This window comes from Coloeus monedula (genome assembly GCF_965178545.1).
Source record: "Coloeus monedula genome assembly, chromosome: 15".
NCBI lineage: Eukaryota > Metazoa > Chordata > Aves > Passeriformes > Corvidae > Coloeus > Coloeus monedula.
Window position 1 is genome coordinate 2110349 of NC_138795.1, and position 27200 is coordinate 2137548.

General features: G+C 55.3%; 2 protein-coding genes across 2 annotated transcripts in view; both read left to right on the forward strand.

Moving 5' to 3' along the window:
* The window catches only part of STK10 (serine/threonine kinase 10), a 41325-nt gene extending 22345 nt beyond the window's left edge, over nucleotides 1–18980 (forward strand). Inside the window, exons 3-19 of the mRNA XM_082291319.1 lie at nucleotides 2456–2504; nucleotides 4795–4944; nucleotides 6079–6151; nucleotides 6803–6997; nucleotides 7953–8034; nucleotides 8770–8904; nucleotides 9631–10209; nucleotides 11389–11519; nucleotides 12697–12820; nucleotides 13536–13715; nucleotides 13935–14027; nucleotides 14191–14320; nucleotides 14732–14856; nucleotides 15326–15514; nucleotides 15803–15928; nucleotides 16166–16279; nucleotides 16398–18980. Of these exons, the coding sequence (XP_082147445.1) occupies nucleotides 2456–2504; nucleotides 4795–4944; nucleotides 6079–6151; nucleotides 6803–6997; nucleotides 7953–8034; nucleotides 8770–8904; nucleotides 9631–10209; nucleotides 11389–11519; nucleotides 12697–12820; nucleotides 13536–13715; nucleotides 13935–14027; nucleotides 14191–14320; nucleotides 14732–14856; nucleotides 15326–15514; nucleotides 15803–15928; nucleotides 16166–16279; nucleotides 16398–16538 (2616 nt within the window). The 3' untranslated portion in view covers nucleotides 16539–18980. The remainder of the gene's footprint in view (nucleotides 1–2455; nucleotides 2505–4794; nucleotides 4945–6078; nucleotides 6152–6802; nucleotides 6998–7952; nucleotides 8035–8769; nucleotides 8905–9630; nucleotides 10210–11388; nucleotides 11520–12696; nucleotides 12821–13535; nucleotides 13716–13934; nucleotides 14028–14190; nucleotides 14321–14731; nucleotides 14857–15325; nucleotides 15515–15802; nucleotides 15929–16165; nucleotides 16280–16397) is intronic.
* A 4859-nt stretch (nucleotides 18981–23839) lies between these two features.
* SH3PXD2B (SH3 and PX domains 2B) overlaps nucleotides 23840–27200 on the forward strand; it is a gene marked incomplete at its 5' end in the record, with an annotated part of 58099 nt that continues 54738 nt past the window's right edge. Inside the window, one exon of the mRNA XM_082291737.1 lies at nucleotides 23840–23911. Within this exon, the coding sequence (XP_082147863.1) occupies nucleotides 23840–23911 (72 nt within the window). The remainder of the gene's footprint in view (nucleotides 23912–27200) is intronic.

The following is a 27200-nucleotide window of genomic DNA, read 5'->3' on the forward strand; positions in this document are numbered from 1 at the left end:
CTCCTGTGTGTGCAGCCAGAGCATCCCTTGGAGCTGGGAGTGAGCCCAGGGCCTGGTGAGTTCCTTGGCTGTGATTTTGGAGCTGGGGGCTCTGGCTGTGGCTGTCGCTGCATTGTGTTGCTCAGATAACTCAGAGATGGAGCCACCGGTGAGTTTTGGTGCGGTTGTAACTGGAAACTAAAACGTTGCTAGTGTGTGATCCCTGGGATTTGTAGCAGCTTTGATGTGGCACAGGAACGCTGCGTGCCCCCAGCAGCCTTGGGTGAGGAAGTCCCTGCATTTCTTGTGCAGAGGAAATCATTATGGACAGGATGTTTGCTCCAGGCTGCTCCCTGCACACCCCACAGGGCTCCCGGACCCCGAGCAGCAGCAGCAGGAGGAGGTGTGGGTGCTCCCAGCTCGCACACACAGATGCTGATGTCACCAGCCCTGCCTTCCCACTGCTTCGATGGCAAAACGTTTTCCAGGCTGGCCCTGCTCCTGGAAGGAAGTGTGCTTGGAGGATGATCTGGGAGATTGCCGGCTGTGTTTGTTTAAATAGGATTTTCTGGCCTGAAACGAGCTCGTTATTTTTTTAGCTGCTCGGACCATCTGGCCACACCCATCATTATCCTTTGGCATCTCTGCCCTTGTTGAAAACGCCTATTTTGAAGTTTTCCTTGTTTCCCGTATTCCCAGTGCCCAGCTGCAGCCTGCTGTGCCTGCATAAACCCACAGAGGGACTGATTTCCTGGATTTTCTCATTGCCAGCCTGCAAACCTGACTGGAATTTTGTGGGATTCGCTCTGAGGAGCCTGGGAAGGGCTGGTGGCCACCGGTGGTTTCAGTCTGCTCTGATAAACGTGAGGAGGAACACCACAAAGACAATGGGTTGAAATGAGCCTCCCTGAGCTGTTTGGGGTGATGATGGGGCACAGGGCAGTTCCCTGCCTGGGGGGGACCGTGGCAGGAGGCAATTCCTGCTTTTCCATTTGCTCGGTGAGCTGCTGATGCTCTGGTTCAAGGTATTAAACAACAAGGAAAGTGTTGATATGTCCCACTGGTGCTCTGCTGCCAGGCTTTTGCTTGGATCTGTGCCACGTGTTTTGGTTCTCCTGGTTTGGGAATGGTTCAATTGTTTTCCCACATTGCTCCTTTCCACCTGCCTGTTTCAAACGCTCCCCCAGCCCTGGCCCCTGGTTATTCTCCTCTGATGGTGCCTCTGCCACACCTTTCCTGGGTTTGTCACCTCAGTGTGTCCCCTCTCCGACTCCTTGGACCTGGGGTGATTCCCATAGAGCAATTCCAGCTTTGCTGCATCCCAGCTCCCGCTCCCTGTTCTGCTCCAGGACAAAGCAGCTGTCTCCCACCCGCTGGTAACTGCACGTCCCTTGATTGCAGAGGAGCTGAAGGGGTGGGATGTGGCTTTCCTGGAGCTGCAGGATCAAACCACAGGAAAGAGGGAGCTTGAACCATCTCCCCTCAGCTCCTGGACCAGAGCTTGGAGCTGCTTTGAGTAGCGTGGCCCCCTCTTGATGGGTTTAGAGAGCTGAGCTGGTAAACACGGCTCAGGCGCTGTCCTCGGAGTAAACTCTGGCATTTCACCGCTCTGGAATGCTGCCCTGTGTCACCTCTGCAAGGAGAAGAGCTTGTCGGAGAGGTGAAGCATCTCTTGGCCCTTGTGATCCCTGGCTGCTTGAAACTGTAATCAGTTTATCTGAGCAGCCCCCGAGGGGAGCGGGGAACTGAGGCCGGCACCGGGGCGGCTCTGGGTGACTGTGCAGAGCTGAGGGGAGAGGAGCTGCATCCCTGAGGTGCTGGGGACAGCCGGGAGCGATGGCAGGGAGCAGGCAAGCAGATGTGTGGGGCTGCCAGGGCTCTGCACATCCCTGGAGAGAAATGGCAGAGTCTGGTGAACGTGCTCACCCTCTCTATTGACACAACTTCCCCTCAAGTTGCTCCAAAGAAGAGAGCAATGAACTACTGAGCAATGCGGGGAAATAAAAATAGTTAAAAAAAACCAAAAAAACAACCAACCACCCTAAAGACACGAGAGCCCTCCCCGTCCCTCATTTGGCAGGGAAAATCCTGCCTGATGCCTCGCAGCCACGTCAGCTCCCAGCTATGACAGTTATCCCATCCTGCTGGCAGGGCTGCTCCCAAAGGCAGCGGGAAGGGATGCAGACAGGGGCAGCTGGAAATCCTGAAGCTGCTGCTGGGGTGGGCGTCGGGTGCGGGGCTGCTGGGGGGTCACAGCCACGGCAGGGTCCCTGGGAGGTGGGCGGAGTGTGGCATCTGCCCCCGGGGCTCGGAGATCCTTGGAGTGCCCAAGGGATGTGTGCTGGGGAGCTCCCACCCGCCGGCTGGGGCTGGGAGGCAGCTTTGCCACGCAGGGAAGCAAACGCAGCTTTTGTCTCCCCTTCCCTTCCCCAGTGAGGCACAGCCTGGCTTTAACCCTCTCTCTTTGTTCCCCCAGATCATGATCGAGTTCTGCCCCGGCGGGGCCGTGGATGCCACGATGCTGGGTGAGTGCAGCTCTGCCCTGTGCCCGGAGCGATGCTCACAGGGCATTTCCAGCCTCCTGGCACCACCCCAGGAGCAGCCCTCAGACAGATGGCAGGCATGGGTGCCACAGCTGCCCTTTCTCTCCCAGGCGTTCGCCTGTTTTCATACCCTGAGCAAAAGGTGTGGCCACCCTAGGGTGGTTTTGGAGCTACCTGAATGTCCTTTTGTGATTGAAATGCTGCTGGGATCAGCAGATCACAAGGCACGGGGAGCAGGGAGAGTCTGGCTGCGGGGGGAAAGCTGAATTGAGGGATTTATCTGCTCGGGGCACTGGGTGCTTGGGCTCCCGATCCCACAGCTCCCCGGGAAGGGCAGCAGGGCTGAGATGTTTAAGCTGGGTGCCTGTCACGATGACTGTCCCCAGATCTTCCTGCTGACTCCTCCGTAGGGTATCAGTCATCTGGTGAGGCAGCAGAGCTCTCATAAACTGCACTGGGCAGCAATCCCTTTTTAAACTCCTCCCTTCCACGCAGAGAGAGCTGCTGGGAGCAGGGCTGTGGGGATGTACCCCAAAACAGCCCTGGCTGGTGCCTCAGCCCCTCTGTGGATGCACCCGGGGGGTGCCATCCCCTCTGCACAACGATGAGACGCTCTGACATCACCTTGCCCGGAGCCCTGGGACAGAGCCACTTCTCTCTCCCCCGGGGGTTATTCCCTGTCAGCCCTGATCTTTCCAAAGGCCTCGCTTTCTTTTTATTTCCAGGAACCCAATTTATCATCTTTGACTCAGCCCTGAAACCTCGGCCCTCCTTTAGGGAATTTCTTTAAAGCGGGTCCAAGTCACGGCGTGAAAAAATACCTTTCCTGAGGTGCTGCAGGGAGTGATGCCTTGCCCATGGAAAACCTCAACAGGAGGGGTTTTTTACTCATCTCTTGGGACATGAAAATGCTCCTGAGTATTTGTGGGTCCTCTTTAGAGGATCTGGCAAGGGCAGCACAGAAAACCATGAGAGAGTGGCCTGGCTGTAGCCCTGTGACCCCTGAGCGAGAGCCAGGAGGAGCTGGAGCTCAGGAATGCTCCCAGAATTAGTAAATTCAGAGTTGCTGAATGCTGCCTGCTCCATCTCCCCAACCCCACCAGCAGCTGGGGTTTGCCTCCCAAAAATGTACAAAACCCGTGGCCCACTGCAACTCCCTTTGCCAAAAAATCCATGGAGAGTGAAAATCATCAGCTTCTCCCAGTGCAGGGGAGATCTTGGTGAGGAAAGGAGGAACAAAGTGACTGACCCAGCACCCCCAGGCTGTGGTTAAGATCCTTTCTCTGGACAAACATCTGTCCCAGTGGCTGGGGTCCCTCCATCAGCCCCATCTGGTGCTGTCTGAGCCCTGCTCTGCTTTGCTGGAGGAGGGATCTGCACTGCAGAGGCCTTGCCGAGGGAGGGAAGGCAGCTCAGGAGATGCTGACCATCTGGAAGGGTGATGCTTTGCAGAGCTGTGGCCTCGGAAGGCGCTCTGGGGTGGTGGAGTGGCCCAGCAGAGCTCAGCAGGGAGGTCACACCAGTGCCTGCGTGTCCCTGCGAGCACCAGGAATAGAATCACAGAATCACAGAACATCCTGAGCTGGAAGGAACCCATAAAATCCAGCTCCTGACCCTGCACAGGACAGCCCCAAAAATCCCATCGTGTGCCTGAGAGAGTCCAAACACTCCTTGAACTCTGGGACACACAGAGTAAGAACTGGTGCTACCCAAAACCCCAGCTCAGAGCATTTAAATCCTGTTCCTTTGGGAAGTGGTGTGTCCCTGGTGATGGTTAGGGGGCTACACTGCATCCCCACAGCAGGGATAACTCCCTAGTTCCCCTGTTCCCTGGGGAATGAGAGCTGCTGATGTTCATGCCTGTGTCTGACCCTGCTGTCCTGCAGCCCAGTTCCTCTCCCTCCTCTCACAGCAGCTGGGTGACACCCAGCTTGTTTGTGTTCCCAAATTGTCAGGGAATTTGCAGTTCAGACCCCATCCCGAGCATTTCTGGCTCCCCCTCCTCGTCCCCCTCATCCACTGTTCCAGGGCCTCAGCTGCACATTCCCAGGAGGGAGCTGTGAGCCAGCAGCTCCAAGAGGTGGAAATTCTGCAGCAAGTGCTGGCTTGGGGAATAAATCACCTTAACAAGCTGATTTCCATCGTCTCCTGCTGCTCTGACACAGGGACAGAGGCTTTGCCATGCTCTGCTGGGTAACCTGGGCCTTCCTGCTGCTCAGCTGGAGCATCACTTTGTCCCTGTCCTGTTTAACATCCCTGTCCCTCCCCGCAGAGCTGGACCGGGGCCTGACTGAACCCCAGATCCAGGTGATTTGCCGCCAGATGTTGGAAGCTCTCCACTACCTGCACAGCAAAAGGATCATCCACAGGGACCTGAAGGCTGGGAACGTGCTCCTCACCCAGGATGGGGACATCAAGCTCGGTGAGGCCCCGGCAGCATTCCGTGCTCCACCAAGGACAGCTGGAGCTGGATGTGGGGGTTGGATGTCCCTGAGTGTGTTGGGATTGAGGGGTGCTCGTTGCTGCCTGAGAGGAGCAGCAGAGCAATGAGGGGAAGGTTTTGTTCCACAGAAGGCAAACGGAGCTGTGTGCTGTGCTGAGCCCCCAAACCACAGCCACGCTCAGGTCCCCAATGGATTTTTTTTCTTCCCCGAGTTTGTTTAATCCCTCTCTGAGCCCGATTCCTGTGCGTTTTGGCCTGCTGAGCATCCTGTGCAGGGTGCCAGTTGGCAGTGCTGGGAGCTGGAAGAATTCCTCTTATCTGCACAGCAGGTTTGGTGGTGACAGGGGGACTTCTGCCAAAGGGTTGCTTTGCCAGCTCGCTCTGGTTTGGAGTTAAATTGGCACCCAGCGACCTGCTGGGGGAGGAGAGCGCCCATTTATCTGCACAAACTGCCCAGAGGGTGACCCCCAGGCAGGGACACCCTGAGCTCAGGCTGCAGGTGGGTGACAGCTCCTCCAGCTCCCACCAGGGCTGTCCTGGAGAGCAAATCCAGCTGGAGTGGGCTCGGTACCCTCTGCAGGTCTGACCAGTTTGATTTGGGTTGACTTCAGCTGCTCTCTACGGAAGGGGCAAAATCAGGGAGAGGCATCTCGCAGTGGCTGGAGGGGAGAGAAGGAATGGAACAGCACTAGGGTTTTTTCTGCTCTAAAATCAGGCTTTTTGCTAGGAAATAAGCCCTGAAATCTGCTGTGGAGGAATGTAACAGCACTTTGGTTTTTCTGCTCTAAAATCAGGCTTTTTGCTAGGAAATAAGCCCTGAAATCTGCCATGGAGCTGCTTTTATTTGCAGAAAAGAGCTCAGCTTCCTCCTAGATGTGTCAGGTTTGGCAGAAGGGAGTTGTGCCTGTTTTATAATGGGAGAGGAAAATCCTGGGGGTCATGGACCCCAAACCAAGTTCCATTCCTGATGCTCAGCTCAGAGGACACGGCCTGTGGTATCACGTTCTTGCCTTCAGTGTGTGTTTGCTCCCCAGTCTGTGTCTCAGCCAAGTGTGCTAACTCAGAAGGGTTTTTCAGTTTTCCTCTGGCCTCTAATGTTACTGCTCTTTGCAGCTGACTTTGGAGTGTCTGCCAAGAACATGAAAACCTTGCAGAAGCGAGATTCCTTCATCGGGACCCCTTACTGGTGAGTCCCTGCTTGCTGAGAAATCCTGTGCTCACGAGGAGCTTGGCTCCTGAAAATCAGCTTTGCTCCAAAGCGGGGTCTGACGGCTCTGGGGTGTGTTGGACCACAGTGCCTTAGGGTGGGAGGATTTTTATGAGGATTCTTGGCCATTTCCAAGGTTTTTCCTTGCCTGAGCAGAGCTGTGAGCAGCCTCAGTGGTGTGGGAGCTCTGTGTGGTGCCACAGAGCCAGCACAGGGGTCACGGTGCGAGGGACACACGAGTGTGCTCTCCCTGCTCCCCCCACCCCGGGGGCAGGATGGGCTTTGAAGGCACTCCAAGCACATGGGAATGAGTCTCTGCCCCAGCAGCACAACCTCTAAATCACCTGCCTCGCTGAAGGAATGGAACCTCGGGGATTAATCGATGCTCTGGAGCAACATCCGCGCCAGATGTCAGCGGCCTGGGGGTTTCCAGGCGCTGTCTCGGCTGCTCTGTGAAGGAGGGAGGGGGTTGCACCCCTTGGAAAAGATGCTGCTGCTTCTGAAGCCCGGAGCTGGGGTGGAAAGCTGGGTTTTTGCAGCGCTGGGGATTACTTGAAGCGTTTAATTGCTGCTGCCAGGCTCGTGCTGGGTGGCAGCGGCGTCACCCCGGCCCTGCTCTGCCCTTCGCAGGATGGCCCCGGAGGTGGTGATGTGTGAGACCATGAAGGACACTCCCTACGACTACAAGGCCGACATCTGGTCCCTGGGGATCACCCTGATCGAGATGGCCCAGATTGAGCCACCCCACCACGAGCTCAACCCCATGAGGGTCCTGCTGAAGATCGCCAAGTCCGACCCCCCCACGCTCAGCTGCCCTTCCAAATGGTGAGGGGGGCTTGGGGCAGCACGGGGAGCAGCTCCCAGCTCACACACAGAGAAAAACCAGTTGTTTTTAGCAGTTTTGTTGAATTTGAGTAGGATTTTAGCTGTATTCCAGGCCCAGCTGTGTGCAAGGGGCTGGGGAGGCACTGCTGGCTAAGTCAGGATGCTCACACTGAACAGCACAGGGAGAGCTACTGCTCACCCCCAGCCCCCCAAAACCAGGGGTGACCCCTTGGCTGTTCTCAAAACATCCCGTGGGTATGAAAGGCAGATTTTTCTCTAAAGGTGGAGATGGCCAAGAGCTCCAGAATTGCTTTCCCTGAAGTCTGGAAAGCCACTTTTGCATGTAAAAGGAACCGAGCCAGTTAATTTTTATAATTTATTTATTTATTTGTTTGTTTGTTTCATTCATTCATTAATTTATTTATAAATCATAAAACCTGCAGCAGCAAATCACTGGCAGAGCACTGGAGTCCCAGCATAGCCCCAGCAGAGCAGGGTGGGAATGCTGCCTCTGGAGTTGCTCAGAAGCCAGGAGTGACATCAGGGACACGCTCTGGAGCTCAGAGCTGCACTTTGCAGGCTGAGGGTGCCCTCCTATGGGGTTCCTGGTCCTTCACAGCCACCCTTTCCCACTGGGCCTGTGGGGATGGCTTCTTGTCCCCAAGCAGCTCCTGCTGTGTCCTCCCCGTCTCTGTCTTGGCCCTGGGGCACAGGGGCCAGGGTTCACCATCTGTTGCCATCACAGGTAAAAGCAAAACCTGGTCCCTGACCCAGCCCTGTGGATGATTCTCTTACAAATAATTGGAGTAACTGAGCACAGGGTTTTCCATGAGAGAAAAATGCTCTTTGTGGCCAGTTGCAAGCTGGGACAGAACCTGCTAAGGGATCAAGCTGACCCCTGTGCCATTTGAAGCCTTTCCTCTGCTGAATTTCTCACCACCACCTGTGTTTGAAGGTCCCTGGAGTTCAGAGACTTCCTGAAGAAGGCGCTGGACAAGAACCCAGAGACCCGGCCCAGTGCTGCCCAGCTGCTGGAGGTAGGGACCAGCACCAGCCCCAGACTGGTTTCAGATTATTATTTAGACAGTTCATGGCACTTTTCAGCCACTGAAACACTCTGGAAAAGATCAGCGGTGTTTTTCCCTTCGGAGCAAACTGCAGGGCCCCTGTGGACACCATCTGGGATAGAAACAGCTCCTGCTGCCTGAAGGCGCCCATGTGGCAGCCAGCTCGGGCTGTACCTGGTTAGCCCTGATTGAAATTCAATTCCTTTCCTCCTGCCCCTTCCCAAAAGCACAGCAAAAGCCTGGGAGCTGCTGTTCCCTGCTGACTGCACGCCCTCACTGTGTGCTGGTGCACCCACCCCAGGGACTCCCCGGCCTTTTGCTGCAGCTCAGCACCAACACCCCTCTGTGAGCGCTGAGTGATTCCAGCCCCGTTCCAATTAAACCTTCCCCCAGGCTCTGTTTGCTCCCAGGGACCCTGCAGACTGCTCCTGGTGACATTTTGTGGGCAGATGTCCCCTTGTTTAAATGCTGCTGCTGCTTTTTTTGGAGGGGGCTGCTGCCAGAAAGCAGCTTTGGGGAGCATCTGTGTGCAGAGTGTGCCCTTAACCTCAGCACCAGCCTCTCTCCTGGGAATTTCTCTGGGGTTTAATCCTGGTGACACTGGAAAGAACCACACCCTCAGGTCTTTGAAAGCCAAAAGTCGTCCTTGAGCTCACAAGGTGTGGTTTTGGCCACCTCACACAGTTCACTGTGCTCGGTTTTCAGCATCCCTTCGTCAGCAAGGTCACCAGCAACAGGGCCCTGCGGGAGCTGGTGGCCGAGGCCAAGGCTGAGGTGATGGAGGAGATCGAGGAGAGCCGGGATGAAGCAGAGGAGGATGATTCCTTGGAGTCTGCCTCGGTGAGCAGCTTCACCAGTGTGGCTGTGCTGGGGGATAGAGCCTGGCAGCTTTTCCAGGCTCCAAAAGCTGTTCAGGACCACATCAGGTGGAGGGGAAGTGGTTGCTCAGCCAGGGAGGGGCTGGGTTTGGTGGCTGCCAAGGGCATGGAGAAACAATGGTGCTGGCGGGTGGCCCAGTGCCCGCTTGCAGGAGGGGCTGGTGAAAAGTGGCTAAAAAACAAAAGGAAAAGGGAAAAAAAAAAGGAAAATAAGCCCTGATGCAGGCTGGGGAAGCTGGAGTGGAAGCAAAGGGGACAGACTACCAGCCCAAGGAGGGAGCTGGGCAGATCTGCCCCTGAGCTTGGCTCTTGGAAGGGGACATCTCAGAGCTGCCTGGGGACATGTCTCGACCTCCCTCCTCTGTCACAAAGGGAAGTGGTTCATCCACACTGGAGTTAGCCTTGGGAAAAGGATTTTGGTGTGCAAATTCCTCAGCTGCCTCTTCAGCATGTGCAGGTTCTGGAGTTTTTCATAGCTCCCCTTCCTTCCACCCGGGATCCACAGTCCTTGGGGCCACAAACCTGGAGCAGCATGGAAATATCCCAGGGCAGATGTCCCAAAAGGGAAACTTCCTCCCGATAACTCTTTAGCTGTGGGTGACTTTGCTCTGAAGAAGGGCCTTGTAGCCCCTGCAGTTGTGTTGAGTGGTGGTGCCAAACCCAACATTTCCCTTCCCTGTGTTTGCAGCCCCCTGGGAAGCACAAGCGGGACCCCTCTGAGGCGAGCCAGCTGAGTTTTGACGGGGAGAAACCTCCGGACTCCTCCTTGCCCAGCGCTGTGAACGGCTCCGTGGGAACCGGCAAGGATGGCCAGAGTGACAAAGTCTCGGATAAAGGGATGAGCAGTGACAATGGCAAACTAGAGAGCAACCACTCCACAAAACCCCTCACCAGCTCGGCCACCCAGGACAAGCCAGACATCATCCTGCAGCCTGGACATTTGGGTAACTCCACGGAGGAGAACAAGGAGCCCAGGCCGGGCAGGGAGGAGAGGAAGAGCCTTGGGGAGAGGAAGAGCCTTGGGGAGAGGAAGAGCCTTGGGGAGAGGAAGAGCATCGTGGAGCGACCAGAGAGTGTTCTCCTGGAGAACTTCAGCGAGGAGAAGCTGGCCAATGGAATCCTGGATCCCCCGGCGCCGTTCCCCGGCAGCCGCTCCAAAGGGGACTCGGATTCCGGCAGCACTTCGGCCTCCGAGAGCATGGACCTCACCATCTCCCTGTCTGCTGACCTGTCCCTCAGCAGGGAGAGCGGCTCCATCTCCCTCAAGGTGAGAGTGGTGCCAGAGGGTGCTGGAGGACACAGAGCAGGGAGGAACCCTTCCCTAGGGAAAGCTTTCCAGGGTTTGTTTGCCGTGTTGCCTGTCCTGGCTGGGCTCAGGCCAGCACAGCATTTACAGCTGGGTTGAGCTGTGCCAGGGGGACGTGGAATGTCCTCAAGTGAAGGAGAAGCTCTTGGTGGAGCTGCTGCAGGTTCTCGTGTCCTCTGCTGTCCCACACCACTGAAATCGAGGGGAAGTCTGATGTCTTGTGGCTATTTTGTGTGAAGTAACCACGCCACGAGCCTGACTTGTCCTTGCTCAAGTGTGAAGCCCCAAAAGTGACTTCTAAACCTTATCCATAGCCCATCGCTCTGCTGCTCTTCTCTAGGACACCTGGCCCCAGGAAAAAGTTCATCTGGGCTTGTGCCTCTCTCAGTTTTCCCAACCTGCCCTACATCTGGCCTGGTTTGTGTCAGCAGGGGCTGCACAAAGACCTCCCAGGCTTCCTGGCTTTTGCTAAAGCTTCCTGGAGGCTGGGAATGCTTGGGACCTGGAGCTGACCAGGTCAGCATGGCTTAGAGGAAGAGGCAGAATAACTGGAATGGTATTTGCTGAGCTCCAGGAGAAGAAATGTTGTGACTTGAGGGGGCAGGGGGATGTGTTGCACAAGATCTTTATCACATTGCCTGCGTGAGTGAGAACTTCCCGGCACAGAAACGTGCCCAAAAACCTTTCTTGGCAAAACTTTCCCCACCTCCTGCTGTGAGCTGGAGAGCCACCATCCCCCACAGGAGCTGCAATCCCTAATGATTGGAAATGTGGAATGTTCCCCTCCTCACGACCTTTCCCAGGACACCTGGTCTCCGTGAGGAGGAGGAGGAGGAGGAATGTGATGCCACACACGGAATTGCTCTCTGAGTCGGTCCTTTAGATGGGGAAAGGAGTTATTTGGGTTTTTCAGGGAGTAAGCCATGTTAGATCATGGTGAGGAAGGGTCTTTGGCAGGTGGGTCGGGTTTCTTCAGGGTGGAAATCCTGCAGCTCTGTGCTGTGGTGGCCAGGCTGGATCTCCAAATTCACTGACAGGTTGTGCTCCATGTGGATTATTAAAATTGCTCTGAGGGCTCCAGCTGTTGCAGCCCTGGGGAGCTGCTTCACGGGCTCCTCCTTTCCTCCCTGCCCACCGCAGGATTCCCAGATGCACAAGAAGACCCTGAAACGCACCCGCAAGTTCGTGGTGGACGGGGTGGAGGTGAGCGTCACCACCTCCAAGATCATCAGCGAGGACGAGAAGAAGGATGAAGAAATGAGGTTTCTCAGGCAAGTGGGGCACTGGGGTGGAGGGAGGGCAGGGCTTTCCTCTCTGTGAGCTAATCCAGGAGTGACCTGAAGTCCTCTTGTGCCCTGTCTTGCTCCCACTTGGACAAGGGAAGGAGGGATGCAGCTCAAGATGCAGCAAGACTGTGACAAGGGGAGCTTTGCTGTGTCTGGCTCTGTCCTCTGGGGATGACTGAATGCGTCCCCAGGGCTGGGGATGCCTGGCTCAATGGAAATAAGCTCAGAAATCTTCTGGAGAGGCTCCTCTTCCTTTTGTTCTCACATCCCCTCAGACTTCATTAACAGAAAGGCCAAGGGAGTCGTAAACTCCTGGAGCATCATTTAATATTCATGGGTGTTTCCTCCCTCCTCCATGACTCCTCTTGCAGCTTTCGAACCTCCCTGACTCACTCTCAGAAAGAGGAGCTGCAGTTTCTAGCACTGAAATGAAAAGGCCCTTAAAATAATTAAAAGACAAATTGTTTCATTTGATGCCCAGTTCCAGGCTCCCTGGTGCTGCTCTTGGGGACTCCCTGAGAGGATAATTTGTCCTAAACACTTTGTGTCCCTGTGGCTGCTTTATTCCTCGGCCCCAATATCAGATTTATGTGAAAGCTCATTAGCAGAGGTCATTTGCTGGTGAGCTGGATGAGGGGAGCGATGCAATGTCGTGATAGATGGGTCAGAATTTGGGAAAACTGCCCTTTCTGCCCCCCAGGAGTGAGTAAGAGTGGATGTGGAGCACAGGGGCTGGTGCAGAGCAGTCCAGCTTGGCTTGAGTTGGGATTTGAGGACCACTGAGCACTAACCCAGCTGGCACAATGGGTATTTGGGGTGCTGGGGGATGCCAGTGCCTGCAGAATCACTTTAAAAGCTTTGCCAGGGCTTGTTTGAGAAGCTGTGGATGCTGACGGGCCTTACCTGTGGAAGCTGATGGTTTTCCAGCAGTTCCCAGAAGCAGCATCCTGCTTCCTGCAGTGTCCCAGTGCCCAGGAGCACATCAGGCAGCTGGGATCTCCCTCCTGCCTGTGCTCAAAGCCTGGGCAGGGTGCTGGGGGATGGAGGTGCTGCTTCCACTCGCTGCTGAGATGTTCTGCCTGTGGCTGTGACCATCTCTGCCCATCCCATCCCTCCGACCTTGCCTGACTCTGCATTCCTCTGTCCCCCTGCCCCTCTGCAGGCGCCAGGAGCTGCGGGAGCTGCGTCTCCTGCAGAAGGAGGAGCACAGGAACCAGGCCCAGCTGAACAACAAGCACCAGCTGCAGCTGGAGCAGATGCTGCGGCGCTTCGAGCAGGAAATGATGGTACGAGGGCAGGGAAAACCCCTGGGAATCAGCTGGGAACCCAGCTCCTCACACAGGGGGCTGCTCTCCGGGTTGTGACAACCTTGGGCATCACAGGACTGCTGAGGAACCCCTTTGGGATTTGAAGCATGGATGGAGGGTGGAGGTTTTGTGGGCATCAAGCCCCCTGCAGCTTGGGAAGCACGGGTAGCCTTTGCTTGGCAGGGTGTAACAGGGGGAGGGTTGTTCTGGACTTTCTCTCTTTAATGGTCTTTTCTTTCATGTCTCTTCATGGCTACTGTGAGAAACAGTTTATAGTGCTGTTGTAATTCACAGGGGAAAAAACCCCTTTGAACGAGAAAGCAGCATGGCCTGAGTGTGACAGCAAGAAATCTGGCAAGGCTTTGAGTGTAAATTGAATAAACTGGGCTCACACACTTGGTCCCTCCACGGGCAGCTTCTGTGGAGGGAGAATAATTTGGAAGTTAATCAGAGAATGGTTTGGGTTGGAAGGGACCTTAAAGATCTTCTCCTTCCAGGGCACTGTTGGAGCAGAGAGCTTCAAACCGTGTGAGGTGTTGGTTGGAAGCTTCCCTCCTTTGTAAAGAGGCTCAATCCAAGCAGGAGCAACCCCTTTTTTTTTTCTCTTTTCCCTTTTCCTTTATAACTTTTGGAAGGCAGTGAAGCAGAGAGGAGGCTGAGGCTGACCTGTTTCCTTTGTCGCCTTCCCGGCCAGGCAAAGAAGAAGTTCTATGACACGGAACTGGAGAACCTGGAGCGGCAGCAGAAGCAGCAGATCGAGAGGATGGAGCAGGAGCACTCCCTGCGCCGGCGCGAGGAGGCCAAGCGCATCCGCCTGGAGCAGGAGCGGGACCACGCCAGGTTCCTGGAGCAGCTCAAGCAGATGAAGAAGGAGGTAAAAAAAGGGGATAGGAGGGAGGGAAGCTGCTTCCCTGCAGCTCCTTCTTCCCAGGAGGCTTCGGCGTTTCTCGTGGCAGAACTTGCGAGGAAAGCAGTTGGTGTTTCATGGGGAAACCCTTGCTTTTGGGTGATTCCTGAGCCGTTCAGTGGCACGAGGTGGGGTTGTTCCTCACCTACAGTCATCTGCAGGGAAATCTCATTTCCTTCCCCACAGGTCAAGAACGAGGTCGAGAAGCTGCCACGGCAACAGCGCAAGGGGAACCTGAAGGCGAAGATGGACGACTTCACCCAGAAAAAACAAACCATGGTGAGGCTCAGGGCAGATCCCCCCAGTCCCAGGACTGGGAAGTGTGCAGTAGATGGAAGCATCCCTGCTGCTGGAGGGACTGGCAGGTTCTGAACCGCCAGCAGCTGCTTTCCAAGCTGCAGCAGGAGGAGGGCTCATGGTGACCCTGCTGTTTTCTTAACAGGAACAGGAGTTTTTGGCCAAGCAGAAAGAGGACCTGGAGCAGGCCATGAAGAACATCACTGCCCAGAACAAAAAAGAGATCTGCGACAAGGAGCGTGAGTGCCTCAACAAGAAGCAGCAGCTCATGAGAGGTGGGTGGCAAAGGCTGTGAGGGAGGGGAGGGAATGCTGTAACCATGGGTTTATCCAGCCCTGGCTCTTCCCACACAGCAGATGCTGTGACAGGGTTGCAAGCTGGCAGGATGGGATGTGGAAAAAACCAGCCTTGCCAGGTCCTGTCTAAATGTTTAGCAATAATAATACTTAGTGCTTTTATCTTCAAAGAGCTTTACAAATATGAACCAATTAGGCTTCATAATTGAAAGAAATCAGGCTCCAATATGGTTTGCAACCAATTTCTCTTGGAAAACAGGAGGTGAATGATCAGCATCAACATCTGCTGCACTGTTTGTGTGCACAGAGGTCTCTTGAGCTCGGGACACTTTGTGTGACCAAGCTGAGAGGCCAGAGTGGGTTATCTCCTGCTCCTTCTCCTCCCCACAGACCGGGAAGCTTGCATCTGGGATCTGGAAGAGCGTCAGCAGCAGGAGAAACACCAGCTTGTCAAGCAGCAGCTGAAGGACCAGTATTTCCTCCAGAGGCATGAGTTGCTCCGGAAGCACGAGAAGGTGAAGGCTTTGCACCTTCCCACCCTGGTGGGGGTCAGCAAAGTGTCCTGGTGTCCCTGGAGCTTTCCTTTCCGGGCTGTAAGGGGGGAAGGGTGGGCTGGGAGTTAAAGGGCTTGGTCATTATTGGTGAAAAAGGACCAGATTAAAGCTGGTGGCAAGAAGGCAATAAAGCTGCCTTGCTTTGTGTTGTGTGCATTTGATGTGCAAGAAGTTGGGAATTTTGGGGGGCTTTTCTGGAAATCTGCCACTGCCCAGGATTTAACATGGTTGGTTCCCAGAGCGGGGAGTGCAGACTGGCACTTCCAGCCCCTTCTCTCACAGCATGTTCAGTCCTTGCCACCCCCTCTTGTCCCTCCGGAGTGTCACCAGCCACTTCCACGCTAGTCCCAAATCTGCTCTCCAGCTCTCTCTGTTCTCCCCAGGACTCTGGAGAGGTGTCCCTGCTCCTCTGACCCCTGTCTGTCTGCAGGAAAGGGAGCAAATGCAGCGCTACAACCAGCGCATGCTGGAGCAGCTGAAGGTCCGGCAGCAGCAGGAGAGGGCCCGGCTGCCCAAAATCCAGCGCAGCGAGGGCAAGACTCGCATGGCCATGTACAAGAAGAGCCTCCACATCCACTCCAGCGGCAGCGCTGCCGAGCAGAGGGAGAAGATCAAACAGGTCAGGGCCTGAAAAGGCACCAGGAGTTGAGGCTTGGCTTGGTGGGAGAAGGGAATTTGGGAAAATGCAGATATTTCCAGATTTTAACCCACTGCTGGGTTAGAGGACTCTGTTTTGTGGCATCACGCGTGGTTTTTAGCGCTGTCTCCATCGTGACTTGTCTTGGGAAGCATCCTTGGGGCTTTTCCTTCTTTCCTGTGTAATAATGGAAGCTGGCCTGGTCTCTCAGCCAGCCCCAGGGACCAGGGCAATGCTGCCTACACAGGCCCCTGCTTTTCTCTCCCCCAGTTTGCTCTGCAGGAGGAGAAGAGGCAGAAGGCAGAGCGGCTGCACCAGCAGCAGAAGCACGAGTCGCAGATGAAGGACATGCAGGCCCAGTGTGAGAGCAACACCAACGAGCTCCAGCATCTGCAGGTACTCATCCCTCGTGGCTTGGTCTCCCAGAGCTGCCTGTGCAGGTCTCAGCCTCTTGAGAAGTGGCTGCAGAGGGCTGTAGTGAGTTGATGTCCCCTTGCTCTTGCCTTGAGAGGCTTTTGTTGCCGTGTCTAAACGTGGAGCTCAGGGCTCTGAATGCCTCTGGCCAAGACAAATCCTGTTTGATGCACAGTTCTAGCTGCTTGATGGGTGTTGTGTTTACTGATGTGTTTTTAGAATGAGAAGTGTCACCTCCTGATTGAGCACGAAACCCAGAAGCTGAAGTCCCTGGATGAGAACCACAACCAGCACATGAAGGAGTGGCGAGACAAGCTGAGGCCACGGAAGAAGGTGAGGCCTGCTGAGTGTGATGTGAGCAGGGTGTCCTGGCTGGCTGGCAGGAGGGGACAGTGCCCATAGCTCCAGGACAACCTCAAACACAGCTCTTGTGTTGTTCTCTTTGCTTAAGGCCCTGGAGGATGAGCTGAACCAGAAGAAGCGTGAGCAGGAGATGTTCTTCAAGCTCAGCGAGGAGGCCGATGGACAGACGCCAGTGTCCCCGACCAAACACGCCAAGTTCGTCCCCTTCAGCTCCTCAGAGAGCTTGTAATGCCTGGCAGGCCACCAGCTGGTACTGGCTGTGTCCTCCTGGGCTGCAGGGGGGTGACTTGGACTTGGAAGATCCTCTCAGCAGCCCCTTCTTACCACAGCACCCTCCTGTCCCCTCGCTCTGCCTGGGATAAATGTGGCCTCTGTGCTGAGGGAATGCTGACTGGAAGTTGGGGTGGCTTTCCCAGGAGCTCCAGGCTGGGAATGGGGGCAGGGCCCTCTCTGGATCGTACTTGCACTGTTGGCTGGATGCCTCCCTCCCGGCTGAGCCTGGTGCTCACTGGGTTTGTCGGCTCAGACTGGAGCAGTGACCACTGTGATCAGGAGGAACAGCCCCTCAGGGCAGGGCTGTCACCCCCTCTCTCCACCCTGGCTGCTCCTGTCCCAGTCCTTTGTAAGGCCTGGCCTGGGGCAGAGCAGCTTTGGCATCGACTTAAACTCACCTTGGCCTTGAGGCCCCCAACACTCGCTTACTCCTCTCCACAGGGCCCTTTTTTGCCACAGAGAGACAGTGATTTGGGGTTTTTTGCCTAGGGAGGGCTGGGTTTTTTCTTTCCCCCTCCTCCCCACACAGACTATGCAGAAACGGACTCGATGTCCTCCCAAAGGTGCTTCTGCTGTTCCTTTGCCGTGACCACAGCCCCTCTGGCACTGAGCTAACACTGTTAGCAGGATTCTGGGGTGATTCAAGTGTCCAGCTGGCTGCAGGCTCTGGTCCTTGAGGAAGTGTAAGTGCAGGTGCAGAGGGAAGGTTGGGGACGGCGCTCGGTCCCGCGGTGACACGGTGAAGGGTCTGTCACTGTCATGTGCCTTCGGGATGAGTGGAGGGTGAAGGGTGTTCGTGCCAGAGCTCTCAGGATCACACAGGTGCTTGAGACTGGTTTTTAAGTCCTTTCTGTGTGGGGCTGTGTGGCTCAGCCAGCCTGGCCAGCGGGTTATGGCTGCAGAGCATCAGTTGGGAGGAGTAAAGGAGCGGCGAAACAAGGGAAGAGATGCAAAGGGAAGAGATGCAAAGGGGACATCTCTTTGTCCACTGATGGCTCATCTCCTTGTGATGTGCCACAGCTTTTTGGATGGTTCTCCAGGCTGGGAGTCGTGGACAGAGTGGCAGAGCAGGTCCTCTGTCCTTTCTGTCCCGTCCCCCTGCACAAGGCAGGGCTTGGCTGAGCTGCTGGGTGGGACTCGGAGCACAGAGCTGGGGAGGGGGTCAGGAACCTCACTGGCAGCACCTTCCTCTTTACACAACCCAAAGGTGTAAGGCAGCACTTAGGTTTTCCTCTGGACAACATTGTTTGTTCTAGGCCTGTTTCTCAAGCAAGAAAAAAATATTTCTGCTTAAAAAAAAAAAAAAATATAAGAAAAAGTTGTTATTTTCAAGTCTCCTCTGTTGATATACTGGCATTTCAGAGAAAGGTGGGATGTGATGTGCCTCACTTCTCGGTACTCGGCTGGAGGAGGCAGCCCTCAGGTCTTTAACTCTGTACCTGGGGTGGGCATTTCCTACCCATTTAGAGCTCCTGATCCATATTTATAAGCTTCCTGCAAGCTAGCAAGGCTCTGTCTCTTTGGGCCAGTCCAGGTTTCCTCTGATTTCACAGCAGTGATGTCTCTGTTAATGAGCATAGGAAGGGTTCCTGCCCCATCTCCAAAGTGTGCATTGTGCCTTTGAGATGTGGTAATGCCAGGCTGGGAACTGATGTAAGGTTGATGAATGCAAAGGGATGTTCCTAAATGAGACAAGGGACTGATTGGGGGCTTTTAATCACGTTAGGAATGTGTTACAACAGCCCCAGTGGTTCTGATCCTGGTCCTGTTGGGGTCAGGCTGGAGCTGTTCTACGAAATTGTGTCACAGGAATCAGAGCCCAGTGCCTGTCCCTGAAGGGGCCTGCAGAAGCTGTCCTGCAGCACTCTGTCACCACATTCCTCCTTCAGCTGAAGGGCAGTGCTGCCTCTGGTGCCTTCTCCACCAGCCCAGGGAGCATCGTCCCTCTCTGGACATCCTGCAGCCATGAGGAGGAACTGTTTCTGGGGGCTCTCAAAGCTGATGCGATGCCCCCGTGGTAAATCAATTGTCCCTTCCTCCAGTCCAGCTGATTTTCATCTTGGAGAGGGCAACACAGCCTTGCTGACAGAGGTAGGAATGGTTCTGTCCACTCCTTTTCCTATTTAGTGTTCCCTCCCTGGGTGTGCCAGGGCTCCAGGACTGTGTCCCTCTCCTAGAGGGGGAGCACATCATCTGATTGTCACGTTTACAGCGTGGTTATCATTTTCCCTCCTTTCAAAAGAGGATGTTTTTGTTGTTCCCTGCTCAGAAGGAACCATGATTAAACCCAGCTTGCTTTTTTGGGGGGGACACCCTTTTAAAACATGTGGCTTTGAATAAAAAGGGGTTTTTTTAAATATTTTGTAAAATATCTCCAGTGGGGCCACCACTCTGATGTAAAGACCTCTCTAATAAAGTAACACTCGGAAACCTGGGCATGGGTCTGATTTTGTGCCTGGTTGCCAGCTGTGCCCTCAGATCAGCTTTGCTTTTGGTCTGGATTCTACTGATTTAGGGAAACTGCTGGCATTTGACCTTTGCAAGGCTGAACCTCCAGTTCTTTAAAACTGAGCTGGAGCCTCTCCTGCTGCTCAGGGGCAGGGACAAGCTGCAATTCTGGTGGAGCTGAAAGCGAAGCAGCCGCTCCCTGGATGGCTTCCGTGCGTGTTCCGATGGTGCTGGGCTGACCCTGCTTGGTGAGGAGTGAGTATTGCACCCTGAGTGCAAAGCATGTCTGCGTGGCTTGTTCTTCCTTTTGAATCAGCTGGCCTGGCTTGAACAGGAATCTCAGACAAAAGCCGCAGTTCCCGTGTTTCTGTGGGACAAAGAGGTCCTAGGGATGCCTCCCTGTCTCCTCCCACGCTCTCCTCTGCTTGGGAGAGCTTGGGGTGTGTTGTAGGACCAGAATGCAAATCATGTTTTGCCCTGTCAGTGCAGGGGGAGATCTCTGCCTTCTCCCTTGGGCTGCTCACAAAAGCTCCCACCACCTCTGGAACCCACCACGGAGCCCACGTGGCCTTTGTTCCCTGCTCAGAGCTTTTCACCTGCCGGTCTCATGGATTTCTCTCAAGGATGCACCACATTAAATTTGGGCAGCTTTGACACGAGCCCATGGAGCTGGTGTGGGTTTGCCCTGATTTTTGGAAGGTTGTGCCAGAAGCTGCCAATTTGACCTTGGATTTCAGGCAGGAAGTGACCTTCCTGGCAGTGTCCACTCCAGGGAAAAGTGCAGGATGTGAGTTCAGGTGAGGTGCTGAAAAGGAGATGGAATTGGGACTGGAAATTGTTGGTGGTGAGGTTTTAAATGAGAAGAGAGAGAAGGATGAGCAAAGCCTGAGGGTTCCTGTCTCCTTGCTCCACAAGACAGTAAGGAATGGAGTAGCTGAGGACACGTAATTAATCATTTTGTTTATGTGTACCAGGACTGCACTGGTCTCACTCCGTGTATCCCAGTGAAGCAGGAGATCTGGGAATATTTAACTTCATCTGCATGTCCTTGGCAGTGCCTGAGGGGAGCTTCAACCATGAGGATTCAACATACATTTATAAATACTGTATATTCCAGAAATAACTGCTAACTCCCATTTTGTCCCGGTGCTGTGCTGAAAACAGAGCAAAAGTAAAAATCTTTCCTAATTTTTAAAAACAGACCTGACAGCCCTGAGGAGTTCCTGGTGCTGCAGCAGCTGCAGCATTCCCTGTGGCTCATGTCCTGTCACATCTGGGCTCCAAACTCCTCTGGGCTGCCCAAGGGCTTTTGCAGTTCGGGCTGATGGAGCTCTCTGGGGAAAACAAAAGCAGGGCAGGTAGGGAGAGTCTTGGGGCTTGTGCCTGAGTGCTTTCCTCCCATGGCTGCATCTGTGCTCCCTTTGTCTCTGCAGGAGTCCTTGAAAATCATCCACACCCTCTGAAGCCAAACGCTGCTCTGCTCCTGCTGCCCTGGCCCTGCTTTATTCTCCTGATGCCAAATCTCCATGGCTTGAGCAATCCGAGCCTCCCCGGAGGTGCTGGCCCTGCCTTGCTGGTGGTGGTTGTTGTTGCTCCTCTCCTGGCCGGCATGGGGCTGGATTTCGGGGGCACACTGCCCTGGCAGCCCATCCTGGGCTGCTCTGGATCCGATTCCCAGGCTGGCAGGGGCTGGACGTTTGCTGCTCTTCCTCTCGCTCACTAGATGGCACAACCCTGGAGCTCCTGAAAGGCTCTCTTGCTCTTCTCCCTGGGTTTTCACTCTCTGTGGCACCCCCTCCACCAGATCTCTGCTTCTCCTCGGGGTTTCAGGACTTTTCTTGCATTGTCCTCAGGGCTGAGCATGTGCCCTGCATGGGTTCTGTTCTCCCTGGGCAGGCTGGGTGCTGCCTGCTGCCAGCCTGGCTGTGATGGGTGGCACCTGAACCCTGCAATTCAGGGGTCACAGCAGTGGAAAACCATCCCTGGTGGCAGCTGGGAATCAGTGACATCCACCCCTGGTGTGGTTCCAGCTCTGCTGTGCTGGGCTTCAGCTGCAGGGATTTGTCCCCTGTAGGGGTAGGAGCAGAATTTTTGACTGATCTTTGTGAGGTGGCTCAGGGAAGATGGATGCATTTATTCAGTACACAGGGAGGACCAGGACATTCAGTCACCGGGCACAACCTCCCAGTTCTAAAGCTGAGAAGTGAGCAGCAGCAGCGGGCTCTCCATGCCAGGACGACTGCAGCCAGCGTTCCCTCTGCAGCTCAGGGCTGATGGTGGGGCACTGCTTTCTCATTCCATTCCCTCCCTGACACCAGGCAGGCCTCAGGGACTGCCCAGCTGTGCCCAAACAGCTGCAGTCCACTTAGAGCTGTGCAGAAACCCGTTTGTACACCCGAGCTGAGGGGTGGCTTCTCAGAAGCCATTTGCCCTCTTGCTTTAAATCGCTCAGCTGATCCTGACAGACACGGGCGAGAGCGCACGTTCCTGACTCTTGTATCGGTCGTGACCTCTCCTGTGTAGTTATTTTATTATAGTTACGTTATTTTATTTGGCTTCATGAAGCTTCAGCCTCTGGTTAGGGCAGCAGGGGATGACGTGTTAATCCTGAAACTCCCCTCAGTTGCACCTGTACCACCCAACCTTATCATGGGATGTGCTGCTGCCACATCTCTGCTGTCCTGCACAGCATCCCCAGGGGGGTGGGCCGGGGACAGGACTCCCAGGTCACTCACAAGCCCCTCATTTGGACTCCTTTAGTAAATCCTTGACAGATTCCTTGATAAATGACCAAGGCACAGCAAGGCCCAAGGCAGGATCTGCCTCTCCACAGTCGCTTCCCAGAGTTTCTCCCTGGGGAGGTGATGTGGGTAGCATGCAGAGCCACTCTCCTCTCCTCTCAACAGCCCTCATTAGACTCGTTAATTAAACACAGGAGCCATTTTGCAGCCTGAGCTGTGATTCTCTCCAAGCCCTGCTTGTTCCTGGGTGCTCATTAGCTGCCAGCCAGTGCCTGGTGCTGCCGGGGGCCAGGAGTGATGGAATCGCTTCAGCAGCTCAGGGGGGAAGGCCATGCTGATGCTGAACTGCTTCTCTACCTTTTCTTTTCAGCATGTGAAGACCGGAAATTGTTTTATTCGTCTCTTAATCTGCTTTCTCCATTGCTCCACATCTCAGTGTACACTCCCTCTCTTAGCAGCAGCTTTGGATGTTTTCCTCACCATCCTTTGGAGAATTTGTGCATCTTTTGGGGCTTTTGAAAACAGTAAAACTCCTTCTGCTCCAGCTTGGGCACTCCACACAACATCAGGAGCTGCAGTTCCAGATGCTGGTGCTATCCCAGGCTCTTGATGAGCACTTCCAGGTCCAGCCCCAGCATCCCACATGAATGTCAGAATGACAGAAGGGAGGGAGGATTCCACAGGTCATCTCCATGTCCTCCACGTCTGGCCGAGGAGCGATGACTGGGGCAGGGGTGCGGGTGATGTGCAGCTGGTCCACAAGTAACCCAGCGCTGTGTCTGCACCCCAGCAGGCACCAGGGAGGTCACCATGGCCTGATGTCCCCTTCAGACAACCCAGCAACCTTCCTGCAGCCACCTCTGCAGGGGCACTGTGGTCTGGGGCTTGGCTGAGGGGGAGGAGGATGAAGAGGAGCCCTTGGGGAGGGGCAGTAAAGCACTGGCAACCTGCCTGCACCTCCATTAATTCTCTGGGGTGGCTGTAGCAAAGTTAATAGTATTAAAAAGAGCCACATTTAAGGAGCCGCTAAGGAGTGAGATGAGTTGTTTATGATTAAATTAAATTCATATGAAAACTAATGACCTGCCAGTGTAAGCCTAGAGCAACTTTATAATGTAATTAAAAGCCCAACGGGGGAAGAGAGCTGTGGTTATGCCACGTGTTGAGGAGCTGCTGGGAAGACGGAGGCCACGGGTAAGTGCTGATGTAGAGAAGTGCCTGGTCACTGCCCCGGCTCCTCTGCTGGCACAAGGGCACAGCTGGACACGCAGTGTGGCAGAGGAGGGACTGCCAGGAGCAGAGGTGGGTGTGGTTGGTCAGCTCCCGGCTCACAGGGATAGAATCATGGACTGGTTTGGCTTGGAAGGGACCTTAAAAATCATCCCGTTCCATGGGCAGGGACACCTCCTGCTATCTCAGGTTGCTCCAAGCCCCGTCCAACCTGGCCGCGGACACTTCCAGGGATGGAACTTCCCTGGACAACCTGTGCCAGTGCCTCACCGTGCTCACGGTAAAGAATTCCTTCCTGATACCCAGTCTTAATCTACTCTCAGTTCGGAGCCATTCCCCCTTCCTGTCGCTACACGCCCTTGTACACAGTCTCTCCACGCAGGTATGCGGCTTGTCCTGACCAAGACAGACCTTTCCCTGCTCATCCCCTGCATCCTTTAGGGACGTGGCTGCTGGCGGCCAACCCACGGCCGCCTTGGGGCTGTTGTGGCGGGACAAGAGCGGGGTGCAGAACCAACACGAGGCAGCGGAGCGCAAGCGGGGCAAGCTTGGGAGGGAGGGACCGCCGGGCGCTGCGCCCTCTGAAACATCTCTCTCCTCCGGCGCTGAGCTCGGACGCGGAGCGGACACACCGAGGGACTCTCGCTGCCGGCCGCCCCTTTAAGCGGGCGGCGGTGGGGCCGCCCCGCCGGCCGGGATAGGCCGGGCCGGGCCGGGGCCGCCTCCCGCCCCCGGAGCGGGCGGCGCGGGGAGGCTCGGCCGCGCTGCAGCCTCCGGTCCCGGCGGCGAGCGCCAGAGCGTCCCCGCTCCCCGCGGTGTGAGGGGCACGGCGGCGGCGATGCCCAGGCGGAGCATCGCCGAGGTGAAGGTGCTGGACGTGCAGAAGCGGCGCATCCCCAACAAGCACTATGTGAGTGCCCCAGCCCGGCCCTGGGCGAACAAAGGCCGGGCGCTGCCGGCCCCGCTCCCGCGCGGAGCTCCGGGAAGGGAGGACGGAGGAGGAGGAGGAGGAGGGCGGCAGCGCTGCCGGGAGCGCTTCTCACTGGTGTCCCGTGGGGGTCCCGCGGTGCCCCCTGCCAGCGTGGGGATGCTCCGCCGCTGCCCCCCAGACGCCGCTGCCGGTGCCGACCCGCGGGGGATGCCCGGGGGATGCGGGCGGGGGTTGCGCGCATCGGGCAGCGGCCACGGGCGAAAGCGTCCCCGCGTCAGTGGCTTGGCACCGGGGCCGTGGGACCTGTTGGTCGCAGAGTCCCGGGGCAAGGGACCACCCGGCTCCTGCCTTCTGCTCCCTGGGTAGTGCTCGGTCCCTAGGAAGGATCCCTCGTGTCCCCTGCATCCTGCCCAGCGCCTTCCTGCGTGCTCCGGGGCATCTTCCAAACTGTTGTGGGTTTGGCTATTTTTGAAGGTGGTTTTCTTTTTTCTTTTTTTTTTTTTTTTATGATTTAAACTTTGGTGTGTTTCCAGGCACCCGTGGAGAGCTTGTGGGTGGATCTTGGTAACAGCCGTAAAACAAAGACCAAAATGTTCTTCCCTCCCGTTTTGCCTTAGACCGGGGTGACCCAGTGACACACTGTTCGTGGCACATTTGGGTTGTGCGGATGTGGTGTTTGCTCTGCCTGGAGTCTGTTGTCAGAAGAGCCAGGCTTTCAGAGCTCTTGGGAGATCAAGGGCTTCTCCAGGTCCCCTCGGCTGGTCTGTGGCATTGAGCAACAATTGGAGGAAAGCCGAGGGCAGCCAGCTCCAGGAGGGGAGGGCAGAGGGGTCTCTCCTTACATCAGGGATGCGGCGTGGCTGCTGCCACCCACCTCCTTATCACCCCTTCTTCCTGCTGCCCTGGCCTGGAGCTTTATCAGCCCTGGCTGAGCCTGGCGCCGGCTCCAGATGTGCCCTTTTCCTGCCATGTCCATCCCGGCCTCACTCATCGCGGCTGTGCCGTGCCCCCCGCTCCGGAGCAGCGCGTACGTGCGGAGCTTTGTGCGCTGCTGTTTGTCTTGGCGGATCCGGGGCTTCGCCGTCAGGTCCCGTAACGAGGCCGGGCTGGGATGGTCTGTGGCAGCTCCTCTGCTCTCGCTTCAGCCCCTCCTGTGCGCCTCAGCAGCGGCGTCCCCACGGCTGGGCCACGCACCCCGAGTGCCGCACACGATCTGCTTTGTGCGCTGTCCCTGCTCGCCCTCCGCCCGTCATGGAGAAGTCGGGTGGAGTTGGGCATAGCACAAATAATCCCTGTGAGGCTGGAAAACTGGGACAGCGATGTTTTCTGAGCAGAGAGCTGGATGGCGGGGCCATGGGTGGGGACACCGGAGCTCCGGGAGCGGTGGGAGAAGGCGGCTGCTCACGGTCCGTGACAGCTGTGCAGCCCGGCCGTTCGGCCTCCTCAGCGGATCCCTCTGCCTCCAGCCTTTCCCTGGACATGTCTTGGACCGAATTCCAGCAGCGGGAGCCAGCGTGGCTCGCAGAGGGCTGAGCCCAGGGAGGGGCCGGCAGCCTGCAGGCAGCTGCATCCCCCGAGCAGCGCTGGAGTGATGGGAGCGCTCGCCTTGCTGGAGGAATCAATAGAACCAGGCGGATTCACAAAGCCAGTTAATTATATGAAACCAAAACCTTTTTTTTTTTTTTTTTTTCCCCCTTCCTCCTCCTGCGAAGAGAGGGAGAGGCAGCAAATCATGGCTGAATCATCTGTAGGCAGTGGCTGGTGGCACAGTGTGAATCTGAGGCCACCACCAAGTGTCCGTGTAAAACCTTTGCCCTCTGCCTTCTTCCTGTGAGCACAGATGTGCTCTGCTCCGTCCCTGAGGCAGCTCTCCTGTCCCTGGGGAGGCTGGAGGAGCACGCTGGCTTTTCCTCCTGTTGCTCCTGTGGTGACCTGCCCTGCTCAGGCTCCTCTGCATCAGGTGGAGGCTTCTCTTTGCTGGACAAAGGTGTGCTTGTGTCGCTCGTGTGAGGCCACAGAACAAAGTTATGAATTCCACTTTCCCAGAAAAGTGAGATCGAGCCAGTGTTTCAACGTCCTTGTTGCACCTGCAGTGGGGAGAGCTGGCTCTATTCAGGCTGCTGTGGTTTGCCTTTCACCTGGGTAATTGATACAAAAAGAATTGTGTTGCCTGAGACAAAAAGCTGGTTTTTTGCAGCTCTGCTATGAAGCAGGAGGCACAATATTTCCCCAAACGGCAGGGCAAGGACCCAGCAAGGTGCTGGGCAGGATTTGGGTAGCTGGCTACAGGTGCTGAGCTGAGTTTTGGGGTTCAGCTGGGGACCCAAGCACAGCCCTGTGCCCTCTAACTCCACTTGTGTTTTAAAGCTTTTTTTCATGGGCATTACCCGAGGCAGTGAGAAATCCTTGTGCAGGTGTTTGTTGCAGGATGCTCTGGCTCTTTGCAGCCCATTATCCAAGGAAAAAGGCGACTCCATCCTTCAGGCAGTGGCTGAGGTAATGTTTGCAGTAACATTTCCCATCCAATCCTATGTGAAGTGATCACAGTTCAGGGATGCTGCCAGCGAGGCCTCCGGGGCCATCCTGCAAATCTGAGAAGACAAAGTCCAAGAGTAAAGTTTAAAAATAATCATTGTGAGAGACAGAGTAGCAGACTGTCATTTCTCTGGTCTGGCCAAGTCTCTGATAAATGAATGTTTATTCAGAAAAGACCCAAAACAAAGCCATAGTTGACACAGACTGGATTTTCCTTTAAAGGACTTCACGCGGGACCTTTTTATAGTGTTGTGTTTGTTATTCTCGAGTAGAAGCCCTAAAATAAAGCTTTTTCCTACTAAATCCAGATTTGGGTGGTTTTCTTTCCCTTGGGCAAGCTTCAGGATATTTTGTTCTGATACAGCTGCAATGTATGTGTTTGTATGTGTTAATAGCAATGCCTTTGAATCCCGTCTCCATTTCTGCCTACCAGGAACATTTCTATGGTCACACAGGTTTAAATAGTTGTTCTGGAGCACCATCCAAAATCCAACATATCCATTCAGCAGGAAAGAGAGAGCAGCATGCTGTTTGGGTGGGTTCATTTGTTGGGAAAGCTGGGTTATGTTCTCACTCCCAGCCTCCATGTATCCATGAAAAGGGGAAATTTAAAAGAAGTGTGCAGCATTTATTTTGCAAGCCCAGTGAACAAGATGGCAAAACTTCCAACAAGGTGAAGACCTCATTTGTGGCAGCTTCGTTGTGAAAGTAATTAACAGTGTGTGGTGGAATC